The sequence below is a fragment of the Lasiosphaeria miniovina genome, assembly GCF_030549165.1.
Source record: "Lasiosphaeria miniovina strain SMH2392-1A chromosome Unknown B0T26scaffold_3, whole genome shotgun sequence".
Lineage (NCBI taxonomy): Eukaryota > Fungi > Ascomycota > Sordariomycetes > Sordariales > Lasiosphaeriaceae > Lasiosphaeria > Lasiosphaeria miniovina.
This window is the reverse complement of record NW_026848222.1, coordinates 1,397,222-1,409,359: the sequence shown is the minus strand read 5'-3', so window position 1 is coordinate 1,409,359 and position 12,138 is coordinate 1,397,222. Positions and strand designations below refer to the sequence as shown.

The window sequence follows — 12,138 nt, the reverse complement described above, 5'->3', positions numbered from 1 at the left end:
AAATTTGATTATCGAACCTGAAGAGGCTTGAGTAAGCAGGTAAGTAATCATCCTAGGCCTACAAGCCACGATATCGTTACCAAGACCTTGCCTTCAGCTCAAATTAATGTAATAAGACCCTGTGACTCACCATGAATAGTTTAGTTCTGTGGCCTACCTTGCGTGCCTAACTCAGGCACCAAATGAGCTGCTGCATCTTCTGCGATATGCTGGGTTGTCAATCGAGCCCCAAACCTGCTGTTGATATTCAAACGAGTGGTCCAAATACCACCCGGGCCTTGGACCAACGACGACGTACGTCATGGCCTGTTCCCACTTGTATTAGATTTCGACAAAATTTGGATGCCTGTAGATGCTCTTCGCGATGGCAATCCAAGGCCCTCTGAAGGATGGTTTCACCGAACTCGGTCCCAGACCCAACAAACAAACCAGGGGAAAAAGGGCAAGCAACTATCATGCTAACTATGACAAGACGCCACTGACGAGCTTGCAGAACTCTGATTCATTCTCTCGTCTCTCAAAACAAGCACCTTTGGGACAAGTTCCTTAGTGACTCCATCTGCAAGTATATGGCTTAGGGATATGACTTGGACGGAGAATATAAGAGGTTCGTAAAGGTAGGTTGCTAGTCTTTTCTGACCTCATTCCTCACCATCGGCCTAAAAAGAAAACAACGCTCTGATTACACATGCAAAACGCGACTACCTAATAGCAAGACTTCGTCAAACTCGTGGAACGGGCCAAGTTCATGGCCCTCTAGTTCGCAAAGTCTTCTAAATTTAGCAGCTACAGTCTCGCCGACATGGCGACGGACAGCGAGAAGATCACGCACGCGGTGAAAGACGCCCGGGACTGGAAGGAGGTGTGCATCTGCGTGCTCGGCGGTACGCTGTCAGAAAGCCCACCGGGGCTTACAAGATACCAAGCTCAACTCACTTGAGCCTCCAATGCACACACGGTACGGAGGCTCAGGCAAAGCGGTGCAAGGTTCAGTCAGCCACGTTCTGAGCCGGTTAAGCTTGACACGCCAGCTGCCCGGCCAACAAGTCTATCCTCAGTCAAATGAGGTAGAGGCCTACACGGTTCGTATATGGGGTTTAAGAAATTTTTAGGCATAAGCGGACAACTGGCAAGCCCCGTGGTACCATGGGAGTCTAAAACCTGGTCTGAGGAGTGGCCCTTACTTTTTGCCTGAGTCCTAGCAGAAACGCGGGGCAGGTGCTGCTGCCATCTGGTGCCATCGAGCTTCAACTACCATCTCTCTAACCATTACAAATAGCATTAACATTGATGTCATGTAATTAATTTTTATGGAATATGTCTATCAATGTATGGTATGGCATGGTATATAGTATGTCTGGGTAATCCTAGAATAAAAATAAAATAGTAAAAAAGAAGGTGCTAATAAGATCGATCACGACATGACATATGTCTTCAAATCGCGTCGTCTCGTCCGCCGGGCTGCGACGGGCCGTGGCTGCCATGTATGCTGGACGCTGCCGTAGTGACGCCGCTCTCGTGCTTGTGTCTCTCGGGCGACTGCTGTTCGCGGAGCGTGAGGGTCCCGGACGAGCCGACGCCTAGCGCGGCTGCTCGTCTGGTCCTCTGGAGGTCGAGCTCGGGGTCGTCGTCGATTATCTGCGAGCCCCGGGATCTCCTCCACGCGGACCAGCCCGTCGTCGCGCTCTGGCCGCTGGTGCGCCTGCTGCTGCTGCTGTCTCGGAATCGCCGATTGGGGAGAGACGCGAGTGTGCTAAAGTATGCTCGGGCGGACTTGGCGATCTGGTGCCGACACAAGACGGCGTGGATAAGATTCCACACCCTACAGCAATGCTAGTTAGCGGACTTCGTCTTTCAGATCTTATGGGAAGCGGTGCTAGTGTTGCAAGATGACTTACCCGAGAAGCCAGAGGAAGAGGTAGATGACAGGCCCTGACCGGTCAGGGGGGATGGCCCAGAAAGTGTAGGCATTGGGAAAAACGTGGCCGATGCCAATGTAGACCAGGAAGAGAGTAACGTATCCGATCCCAAATGTCATACGGAGGAGCAGCGCCCACACCGGCCATGTTGTATGCGGCAGCCTCAAAAGGGAGAGGATATCGAGGGATATGTCTAGACCGAGCAGCACGAGCAACGCCACAGCTTGAGAACTGGAGCATGACAAGGCAAACAAGTCAGCAAAGACGACAGTGAAAAAAAAAAAAACACGGCACGCTGGCCGTTATCTGGAGATAACAGGATCGGCCAAGGAAGAATACAAGTTACTCACCTTGAGGGCTTGTAAAAGATCCAGTCGCCTCCTAGATGTCTCAGGAACATGGCCATGGCGACCGTCACGACGACGCACAGAAGGGCGTGGGACGTGCTGCTGGCAGCTTGCACGGTCGCTTTCACGTGCATCTGATGCGCCTTGACTCTGCTGGCATCGATCGGATCCGGGTGGATGCCGGCAGAGAATCCGTCCTCGTCGTACCACTGGTCGGCATCGTCTGCCTCGGCCGCATGAGCTGCTGCTAGCACCGAGGCCGTGGGCCTCAAGTCCATGTTTGTCTCCTCGGTGAACCTGGACAGCCGGCGGGGTCCCAGGCCCGGCCGGGAATTTATACTGCTAATTACCGACGAGGGAGCTGCGGGGCCGGGGCCGGGGGTTGCGGAAGGGGTCGGGTAGCTTGCCATGGCGGCGGCTGTGCAAGTTGGTCAATACGGGACGCGCGGGTGCGTCCGCCAAGTGGGAAGCACGCCGATCGTCAAGAGAGGGCGTTGGTTGCGGTCCTGCCCGGAGATCAAGCTAGTGCTGAATTCGAGGTACGGTATGTATGGTATTGAAGAAATCCAAGTCGAAGAGAATCGAAGGCAGAACCGGCTCGCCGACGGGGGGCAACAGGCGCGCAGCGCATTTCCCCCCGATTTGAACGGTGCTCCCCCGAGATTCAGCTGGTGGGCCCGTCGAGAGAGGCTGTTCTGGAGGAGAGGTGCAATCCGTCGGTAAAGTTCCTTGTCGCCTTGCCGCTGACTTAAGCTATGTCCGGCAGCTTCAAGCTCCAAGCTCCAAGCTCCAATCTCCAAGATTTAAGGCCCGCCTCCGAGCGGGCGCGAGCACATGTGCAAGTCGACTTGGTGACTGGTGTGTTCGAATAAAGTTTGGATATCCGTGAATGTATGTGATGTGGAACAGATTGTATTTGTCCTCGAGTTCTCCAGATCCAGGTCCCGGTCTAGATCCCGGGCGCGGTCGGCACAGCAATTGCTTGCTTTTGGTGAGGGAGGGGGTCCTCGGAACAAGTAATATTGCTGGGAACAATTTTACCTTGGGGCACTCGGTAGACGCCCAAGGAACAACAGCTCGCCGTAATTGGAGACGGCGCCGCTCTTTCTATTTCCTTCTGCTGCTCTCAGCCAGAGGGAGTGAGAGCGAGGGAATGAGCACTTGTTGGCCGTGAAAAGCGACGCACAGTGCGCGGCACATCCACAGTGATAGCGAGCGGCACGGGAGCCTCCCTCGTCCGACGCTTGGTCGGCTTTGCTTGTTCAACGGCGCGGGGTTCGACGATGCTTGTGCCGCACACTCCCACTTCGAGAGAGGGTAGTGTATCCGTATCGACAACCTCCCATACGGACAAAGATCACTTGGCGTAGAGGACAAGAGAGAGAGAGAGAGAGAGAGAGAGAGAGAGAGAGAGAAAGAGAGAGAGAGAGAGAGAACGAACAAGGTTGGGCACCTCAAGGTTACGGACTCGGCAAAGGAGAGTTGAGCCTAGCAACTAGGTAGGGCCCCCGAAACGCCAACAACAAGAAACACGTGGGAATGGACGGGGTGGTGTTGTGCTGTGCTGGGGAAAAAGTGGAGGGGAACCCGCCGTTCCATGATCTATCCCATTGATCTCATCTCGATCAGGTGAGAAAGAAAGAAAGAGAAAAAAAGAAAACACCAAGCCGTCCCTGCATACTGTTACTGTACCACCGGGTATTGTCCATTTCGGGACGTGGGCGGGCGGGGCGAGGAAGGGACAGGAATCACAGGATGTAACCGTCAGGGACCTCTTGTCGTCACCTGTTTGGTGTTGGGGTTGCTTTCTCGGAGATGGGGGCGTGTAGGCTCAATGGGTGGGTGCCGGGTCGGTTGATGGTTAAATTCCATTCGGGCCTGGAACTTGGACCCCTGACCAGCCCCCCCCAACCCCGGCGCGAATCCAAACACTTGAGCGGCAGCGCCTCTGCCGCAGCTGCCGCAAATTCAGGGGGCCCAAGCTCCCGGGTCGTGTGTTGCATCATGTTTTAATGTGGATGCCCCTGCTTACGGCAGAACGACGCTGGGTTGGGCTGTTGGCCCCAGGATCTGACCCAGATCTGTCTGACTCCGGGTCGGTCGACAATGTTGCTCAACTTGCAAGCTCAAATCGTATTTGAGAAACCCAGTGATTGATCTGCGAAACCACACTGTGTAATACGTATATTTCCAGCCCACATCACGAATTTGAGTTATCTATCCTGATGGAGTCGTCTCCCGTAAAATGGCGCTCGCTGTACGCCCTTGTTTCCTTGTGTTTTATTCAACAAGTGGGCTTTCCGGTTAAATATCGAAGAAACGTCGAGGAAAACCCGGGCAACGCCACAGCTTCCGGCTGAGGGGCTGATCATCTGAGACGGCCAGGAGACTTGACACGGCTCACACGGTTTGTTTATGTCTCGAGGAATGCAGTTGCTCGACGGCGGAGAATCGTGCGCGGAGTGATGACACAATATTTTGGGGACAGGTGTGTGATACAGCGAGGAGATGAGAAACGGTAGCCCCAGTGTAACCCTAGTGTTATGCATTGTATCCAAAAAGCTAGATATGCACGTGATGGCTCAGATTTGCCTTTTATCTTCATTGTCGGAAAGTACGATGCGGAGCTGGCTGAACGGAAGCCAGCGAGAGGGCTTCGAATGAACAAAACCACAGTCGCCGACCCCGAACAGCACTAGCGTCCGTCGAGATCACGACATTCAGAAGTATCTGATTTGATCATCATCGCCAACTGTGATCTAGAATTCCGGAATCCGCCCATCACTCCCACGATCAGACGATCGCTGTTGTTCCCTTGACGCGGCCATTCTCCATCTTGGCTGTCCTGGAGCCGAATTGTATCTGCCGGGAGTGTCAATAAGCGGCCGGTAATGTGTTTTTCCACGACATGGGCGGAACACCCGTAAGCGAAACATACTGCTCGTTTCTTCTCCCTGGCCACATTCTCCATGCCCAATTCTAGAGCGAGAAGGCGCAGCACTCTCTTGCCTGCCTCAACGCCCGTAAAGCCCTCTCCATTCTCGAAGTCACACTTTTCCCATGACGGCGTCTCGACGGCCCACTTAACCAGGCGCTCGTCAAGGAAGGGAAATCTCACCTCTTTACTCCAGTGCGTCATTACTCGATCATCTCTCCCAAGATTCCGCTTGCCAAGCCGGCTGACGTCGAGCAAGAGCTCGTCGGCAAGCCCTGCGTAGCCTTGCTTTGAGAAGGCGACCATGTGGCGACCGTACCCGCCGAATAGCTCGTCCGCTCCAAGACCGGAGAGCAAGACACGAGCCGAACAGGTATAAGGTGTTGGTTGCGAGACCGAACTCGAGCTCTCGTAGCAAAGTCCTCGGCCCCGGGCAGCAAAGTAAAGAGCAAACGCAATGGAAAGGTCCATTTCCGTGTTGTGAGGATACATCAAAGATACCACTTGAGATCGATGTGCCAGAGTTTCCGAGTAGAGAACGTTGACCTTGGATGTAATGTTAGTATGAGAACTGGGTGAATTATGTGTAGATGACGCTTACTGCCACAAATCGGAAGACTCGCCCAGGACAGACTGCTTGCAGCTCTGCAAAAGACTTTCGCCCTGTGATCCTGTCAGGGCAGATCTCAAAAAAGTCGGTCAGCAGCTCGCCGCCTTTGGAATCCTTTCGCAGTTGGGCAACCACGCGGGGATTCTCGAATGCGACATTGATGAGGTCAATTTCCTGGTCTCGTTCGAGCAGATCGTGGGTCAATCTGGCAAGCATTGTGCAGTCCAGTCCTCCAGAGAACAGTACTGCAATGCGCGCCTTGGAAGGCGTCACATCGGAGGCCGGGGGCTGTGGAATTTCGAGAACCCTGGGCCGGAGTGAGTCAAGCAGTTGATGCTTCAGCATCGCCACAGAAGGCGAACTTGTTGTCAAGACAAAAGCAGTCGATGGCAGAGACTTGTTGAACCTCCCAATGCTAGAAACCTGACAGAGTGAGTTCGACATGGCAGCTTCGCCTTGGTCTTCAAAAAGAGCACGGTTGATCCACTCACGAAGTCGGCGTGCTCATGCCCAGCAATCCATTGATGTCTCGCCGGAAGCGTTGTGGCTGGCGAAGAGGCGTATCTGAGCACGTAGATGCCATCCGCCTCGACCTCTTTCCAGCTGGGATCGCAGGCTTCAGCGATGCTGGAAAGCGTCAGCTTGCCCGAGGCATCATTGCTGTCAATCATGAGCGACCGGCGGCCGAGTCGATCGCGCCCAAAGAAGAGCGTTTCCGTTGGTGCGTCAAAGTAGACAAAAGAAAACGGGCCCTCGACGGCACGGAAGACGTTAAGGATGGCAGCTTCCCTCTCGCTGCCGGGGGTAGCAGCGACAGCGGGTGGCGAAGCACTTGCTTTCATGAGCCAGGTAAGGATGGCCTCGCCGTCATTTCCGTCGACGCCAAGGCCATCGATGCGCCAGGCCTCGCCGTTCCAGCAGAGAACCGAGCCGGTGCGCGGGTTAACGAGTGGTTGCTGTGCAACATGGTCGCCGCGCAGGGCAAGAACCGTCGAGGTGAAATGCAAAGACAAAGAGCCGCGGCGCACATGCCGCTCAGCTCGACCGAGATAATCAGGTCCTCGATTGCAGAGACGACAGTGCAGCTCGGGGGACACCTCGTGCGCCGTTGCAGAAACCGCGACGTGAATGCCGCACATGGTGTTGCGTGCTTCTCGCGTTTTCGCGTTTCTGCAAGGTGCAGGAATTCTTTTTGCCCTCGGTAGGTGAGGGAGGAGAAGGCTGCCCCGCGGAATGGGGTTGGGGTGAGGTTCGGGCTGATGACTCACCCAAGGTCCCGGAAATACAGAGGATCAAGCGCTAACAGTGCTGTGCACGTGCAAATGGGGGGAAGTTATGGGCGGCGCAAAGAAGTGTGAAGATGGCAGGAAAATTTCAATACAAGTACGAGGTACTCGGGATAAAAAAAACGATAATAAAAGTGTTCAATATGGAATTATTAACCGCCGGTGAATAAGAGAGCAAAAAGGAAAGACTTCAAAAAAAAGAAGTTGATTCTGCAGGATTTCTAGCTGCGACTCGTTTCGATCGAGTGACCTCCGGGTTATGAGCCCGGCGCGCTTCCGCTGCGCCACGCAGCTGTTCCAATTGGATTCGATGGCAAGTGATCTTCTAATTGTGACTATGACCCAGGCAGCAGAACCCACGATTGAACCTGACAAACACTTCACTCGAAACACATCACAATCTGGACAGGTACACAGAGACCACCTTCTTTGGACTCCGTATTCTTTATAAAATAAAGATAAAGAAATTGGGTATATTAATATAGGACTCTCATGTAAATAGTTTAGGTTATGTTGCTGGACTAAGAGGAACAACCGCTATCCTGTTGCACCTGGCCTTAACCTATGCAGATGTGACAGGGGAAATAACAAAACACTCAACTAACGTGCCGCTAATCCTCTCTCAATGCTCGCTACGACGACGAAAACCCGCGGAAATGCAGCAAGCTCCCTCCTTTCCCATATACGTGGTTGGTACCTCCTCCTTTGAGATTCCATTTTACCCTGGTCAAGGACAGCATATAATGGACTCACGAAGACAGAGCAAGGCATGCATCGACAGCCAACCCAACCCTATTAGTCTAGTCAGTTATCGAGTAAAACAGATTGGTAGATGATGGCTGACTGAAATGTCGAGGGGCGGGGCAACTTACCTTCCTTCTTTCTGATACACGACGTCACTAATGATATCGCGGTCAAGATCTGGAAACATGCCCGCCAAAGTCTCTACCACATTTGCATGCTCTGCACGATGTAGCCGTTGCGCTTCAGCGGCTTCGGCACTTGCCTGCCGGGCTGCAGCATCTTCAGCTGACAGCTTCTGTCGCGTGGGCAGATCTCCTTCGTTGCGCTCCGGCTGCGGCGTACGGGCCGGGCTCGCCACGGCGGGGCCCGCCCCTGAAGTGGACGGCTCGTCAGAAAATATGCGACCTATCGTGCTCAACGGTTTTTGAATTGACCGAAGCAGGCCGGTAATCGCTGCTTTCTCGTCGTTTCCGCTGTGCTCGCCGCTGTCGCGACCTTCATTGGATGACAGTGAGCGACGGGGGGTTACAGGGCGGAGAGAGGCATCTGCGTCGATAGAGGGGCGAGCAGACGAGGGACCAGATTCCCCAGTGCCAGGTGGGTGCAAAGAAGCCGGCTTCTCTGATGGAGGTGGCGGTGGCGGAGGGGATTCAGCACGATGCTTTTCTGCGATAGCTGAGACGGCAGCTTCGACATTGGCCTCAAACTCTTCATCAGTGATAGTAAGCGTGGTCCGGTCCATATTCTCGATGAACTGAATGGCCCCCATCTAAATTCGTCATTAGCCTGGAATTCACAAGAGGGGACATAAGAGTAAACATGCCAGCGATGAAAGGTAGTAACCAGCTTCTCCGCCCAGCTTGTCTTGGTTCCGGAACCTGAGAATGTACTGGACGTTCGAGACTAAATGCTCCGGGTTTGCGTGTAGCACAACGTAAATGAGCATCGGCATGAAAGAATCTGCAGACGAGTCGGACTTGGAGTGTTTGAGTAGACCTGATGGGAATCAGCGAAGCAGATACACTAGAGGTCTCATTAAAAGTTACCAAATATGACTTTGCAGCAGTTCAAGACACAGATGATCTTGTCTCGCGGAGCCCTGTAAGATTTTATTTTCAGAAGCTCTGTGGCTGGTCAGTGACGTGTGACTTGCTTCCGGGCTGGAGAACTAACCCTGTTGCGCAAGCTTCAGGAACCGCTTCCCACTTTCGCTCACAGCAGGAATGTCTAGGTGATCCTCCTTCACCCAACCGTAAATGTTGATCTTTTGGGCGAGAATTTCGTCACGCTCGACATCTTCTTGGTGTTGACCTCGCCTTCCTGGGCCCATTGGTCGCTCCCCGCCACGTTTCTTTGGCTTCGCTCCTGGGATTGGTTGTGGTGCCGGTATTGTTGGAGAAAAGGTCTGGGTATAGAGACGATTCATTACAAGCTTCTCCATGCCCTCACGAGCATTATCGAACTCGGCGTCTGTCACATCTCTCCAGATTTCACACTGGGCCATCTTGTTGGCGATAAAGACAAGAAAATCGCCGATTATCTTGACTTGCTCATGAACCATCCATTGTCGTTTCGAAAATTCGGCCAAGAATGATTTGAGGTATCGTGCAACCGGGTCGGCCTTTTTATTGCGCAGCTGCTCCAAGAACCGATGAAAGTCAAAGGGCAATGATGGCTCGGGCTCGGGCTCTGGCGGAGGCGGGCGATGCAAAGATACGGATGGAGACATGGGCGGATCTAAAGTGCCATGTACATTATCCAGTGAACTCGCAGCGGTGCCAGGATGAACCGACTCGTCCTTAGGAGGAACAGGGGGTCTCGAGTCATCCCTTTCTTTCTCCTTGAGTCGGATGCTAGCAGATGAAGCTATGGAAAGCCGGGGAGTCTGGGTATCCTGAAGCTGCTGGGCAATGCTGGGGGCGAGGGGCTCTAAGCTGGACTTTCGAGGCGGATGTTGGATTGGGCTGCCGAGCAGCGGGGAAGCCATCTCTAGTCTCGGGCTCATGACTTCATCGGCGCCCGGCCCGCCGCCTTCTTCGCTGAATTGCTCCATTATGCTCTGTATTTCTGATCTCGACCCACTCTCTTGATCATCCTCGCTAGCATATCTCTTATCGTCATCTGCCGCATCGAACCCAGTGGGCGAAGGCTCGTCAGATGCCAAGCCATTTCTCGACCGGGGCGCGGCGTTTGAGGGGGTTCTCGAGGGAGGCTGTGAGGAAGCAGGAGTCGGGGGGGTAGGGTCGACATAGGTCCTCGTATCAATCGTGAGATATTGTGTGGCGGTCGTGGCGGTGGGGGAGGTCATCGGCTTCAAAGTGGCAGTCGAAGAAGACATAAGGTCTGTGGTGTCGTCAAACATTGTTCCGTGCTCGGGGCCGCCGTGAAAACCCGGAGGATCTTGCGCCAGCTGCCGGGATCTATTCGGGGGCACATCGTCGCTAAGATCTAACAAGTCTTCCTCGTCGGCGCCGCCCGCCGAACTGGTGGCGGGAGCCTGGTGCGGGGGCGCCTTGGCCTGACTTGCTGGAGATGGGCCTAGGCTTCTGCCCTGCGAGGTCGGGACATTGCCTAGGGTGCCGGATTGGTTCGGCAAATCGGATGTCTGGTTGTAAGGAGACATACAAGAAAGCTGAAGCGAAGGCTGCGCCTCAGGGCTATCGAGTTATCCGACGACGTGTCCGAAGGAGGGGCAAAAGTTGGCGTCGATGACCAGGGAAGTTGACTTGTGAGACGCAAAGAGGGGCTCGAGCACAAGTAATACTAACACTGCAGCGAATCCAAGCACGCGTAATAAGCCGCCTTATCTGGTGCAGGTGCCAGACTAGCCAGAACTTGCGGAGCTGTGTTTGGATCAACGAACTTTGGTTGAGGAGGCAAGTTACCTTTGCAGTCCGTTCCCGCGGCTGGGCAGTGAGCTTGGTCGGTTGACGGGCGGACGCGTGGTGGTGCCCTGGTGGGGGTGCTGCTGCCAGCCGCAGCAGGGCGGGCCAGGCTCTTACTGAGCGGCAGGCAACAGGCCTGGGAGACCTAATCTGCCGAAGAAACACCGCCCAAGTGCTGCACCCCACCCCACGGGCCACAGGGGCTGAACCTAATAGGTTCCAGGTTCAAACGAGTTCAACTTCCATGTCAACACTGCCACCGTTATGCGACCGATTCCAGCGCTGTCAAGTACCGCTCCCAAAATTTGAGGAACGGGTCTAGAATTTGGGGTTTGGGCGCGACTTTCTTTGGCAATCAAGGTAACCCCAGGTCGGGCAGTCACGAGGCTGGCAAGGTACAAAGTCACAGGCCGGGCACGAACTGTGTGAACATTCTAGTTTAAGTATTTTGGTGCTCCAACTCCGTCTCAGTGGCATCGATTCATTTGAAATCCAATTGTTGTCGTCCAATATAACAAAGGTGAGGCCCAAGTTCTATCGTATAGTTCCGAAAGCAAAACCAAGCCGAACAACCTGTGAGCAAAAGTTAAAATGATCGCTCTACTAAAGTAGATGTGGTTCGACCGATCCCTATGAAGGGGAATGGAATGCCCACACTCGGCGTTGAACCGAGGACCTTATCATAGAAGACTTGAGTCAATACTAGTGATACGCTCTACCACTGAGCCACGCGGGCGATATATTGGTTTCATAGTACATGTGGTGATGTAGGCCCGAGATGTGGTGACGAGTCTCGCACGAAGCACGCAGATGCTAAACCCTTTCATGTCTCTAAATCTAACCTCTTAATTACACAAAACTCTCTTCCACATATTGAGACTAAGAAATAAATTAACGTAATTAATAGCCTAGGTCAATTTTTGAGAAAATTATCCACATTCTCAACATCATTTCAGCATCTAACACACCAGAAACTAGAGACTCATGATTTTATCGACTTCGCAATGACTCTTTCCAGTAACTTGGCTAGTATACAATAAAAACTCCAGCTTCTCTTCCAAATGTCGGTTGCAGTGAATTAATCAAAATATCCAAAACACCAAACCCGCAATTCCATTCCCCTGCAAGACAGACACAAGAAACCACGCCCAAGCACATTCATGAATGCAAAACAAACAAGCACCCTCACGACCATAAAACAAACAACCCCCCCCCACACACACACACCCTCCGCCCTTTCAGAGAAAGAAAAGACCGAACAAAACCCCCGAAACGACCGCCCACACAGCCAACAAGTTCACCGACCCTCTAGCGCCGCCCAGGCTAACCGTCGGCGCGCCGCCGCTCGTCATGACCCCGCCGCCGGCGCCCGGCCTCGAATCAAAAACACGGAAGTCGTACGTGAGCCCGGC

The 12,138-nt window shown here is 53.6% G+C and overlaps 3 protein-coding genes and 2 non-coding genes across 5 annotated transcripts; all 5 read right to left on the bottom strand.

The window, feature by feature from the left end:
- Positions 1-1,273: 1,273 nt before the first annotated feature.
- Positions 1,274-2,915, bottom strand: B0T26DRAFT_198344 (uncharacterized protein). The gene is made up of 3 exons (XM_060433732.1): positions 2,270-2,915; positions 1,899-2,150; positions 1,274-1,822 (listed from the first exon to the last, which is right to left on the bottom strand). Exons 1-3 carry the CDS (start codon positions 2,674-2,676, stop codon positions 1,435-1,437), a joined length of 1,047 nt encoding a protein of 348 aa, XP_060297937.1. The 5' UTR covers positions 2,677-2,915; the 3' UTR covers positions 1,274-1,434.
- Positions 2,916-5,059: 2,144 nt separating this feature from the next.
- Positions 5,060-6,950, bottom strand: B0T26DRAFT_641956 (asparagine synthase-domain-containing protein; the record flags this gene model as incomplete). The annotated part of the gene is made up of 4 exons (XM_060437395.1): positions 5,060-5,128; positions 5,205-5,747; positions 5,803-6,234; positions 6,303-6,950. The coding sequence occupies 4 exons, from the start codon at positions 6,948-6,950 to the stop codon at positions 5,060-5,062; spliced, it is 1,692 nt and encodes a 563-aa protein (XP_060297936.1).
- Positions 6,951-7,319: 369 nt separating this feature from the next.
- Positions 7,320-7,391, bottom strand: B0T26DRAFT_t86. Its single transcript has one exon. It is a non-coding gene; the product is annotated as a tRNA-Met (tRNA).
- A 147-nt stretch (positions 7,392-7,538) lies between these two features.
- B0T26DRAFT_700963 (uncharacterized protein) lies at positions 7,539-10,789 on the bottom strand. Its single transcript, XM_060441574.1, has 5 exons — positions 9,015-10,789; positions 8,888-8,965; positions 8,665-8,837; positions 7,970-8,610; positions 7,539-7,889 (listed from the first exon to the last, which is right to left on the bottom strand). The coding sequence occupies exons 1-5, from the start codon at positions 10,462-10,464 to the stop codon at positions 7,847-7,849; spliced, it is 2,385 nt and encodes a 794-aa protein (XP_060297935.1). The 5' UTR covers positions 10,465-10,789; the 3' UTR covers positions 7,539-7,846.
- Positions 10,790-11,374: 585 nt separating this feature from the next.
- Positions 11,375-11,462, bottom strand: B0T26DRAFT_t85. Its single transcript has one exon. It is a non-coding gene; the product is annotated as a tRNA-Thr (tRNA).
- Between the last annotated feature and the right edge of the window lie 676 nt (positions 11,463-12,138).

Excerpts from the sequence above, each read along its gene's own strand:
- B0T26DRAFT_198344 (XM_060433732.1), bottom strand. The coding sequence starts at position 2,676 with ATGGCAAGCTACCCGACCCCTTCCGCAACCCCCGGCCCCGGCCCCGCA. Across the intron at positions 2,151-2,269 it reads ATCTTTTACAAGCCCTCAAG|TTCTCAAGCTGTGGCGTTGC; the intron begins GTGAGTAACTTG and ends GTCATGCTCCAG. Across the intron at positions 1,823-1,898 it reads CTCTTCCTCTGGCTTCTCGG|GGTGTGGAATCTTATCCACG; the intron begins GTAAGTCATCTT and ends GCATTGCTGTAG.
- B0T26DRAFT_700963 (XM_060441574.1), bottom strand. The coding sequence starts at position 10,464 with ATGTCTCCTTACAACCAGACATCCGATTTGCCGAACCAATCCGGCACC. Across the intron at positions 8,838-8,887 it reads CTGCTGCAAAGTCATATTTG|GTCTACTCAAACACTCCAAG; the intron begins GTAACTTTTAAT and ends GATTCCCATCAG. Across the intron at positions 8,611-8,664 it reads GTTACTACCTTTCATCGCTG|ATGGGGGCCATTCAGTTCAT; the intron begins GCATGTTTACTC and ends TGACGAATTTAG.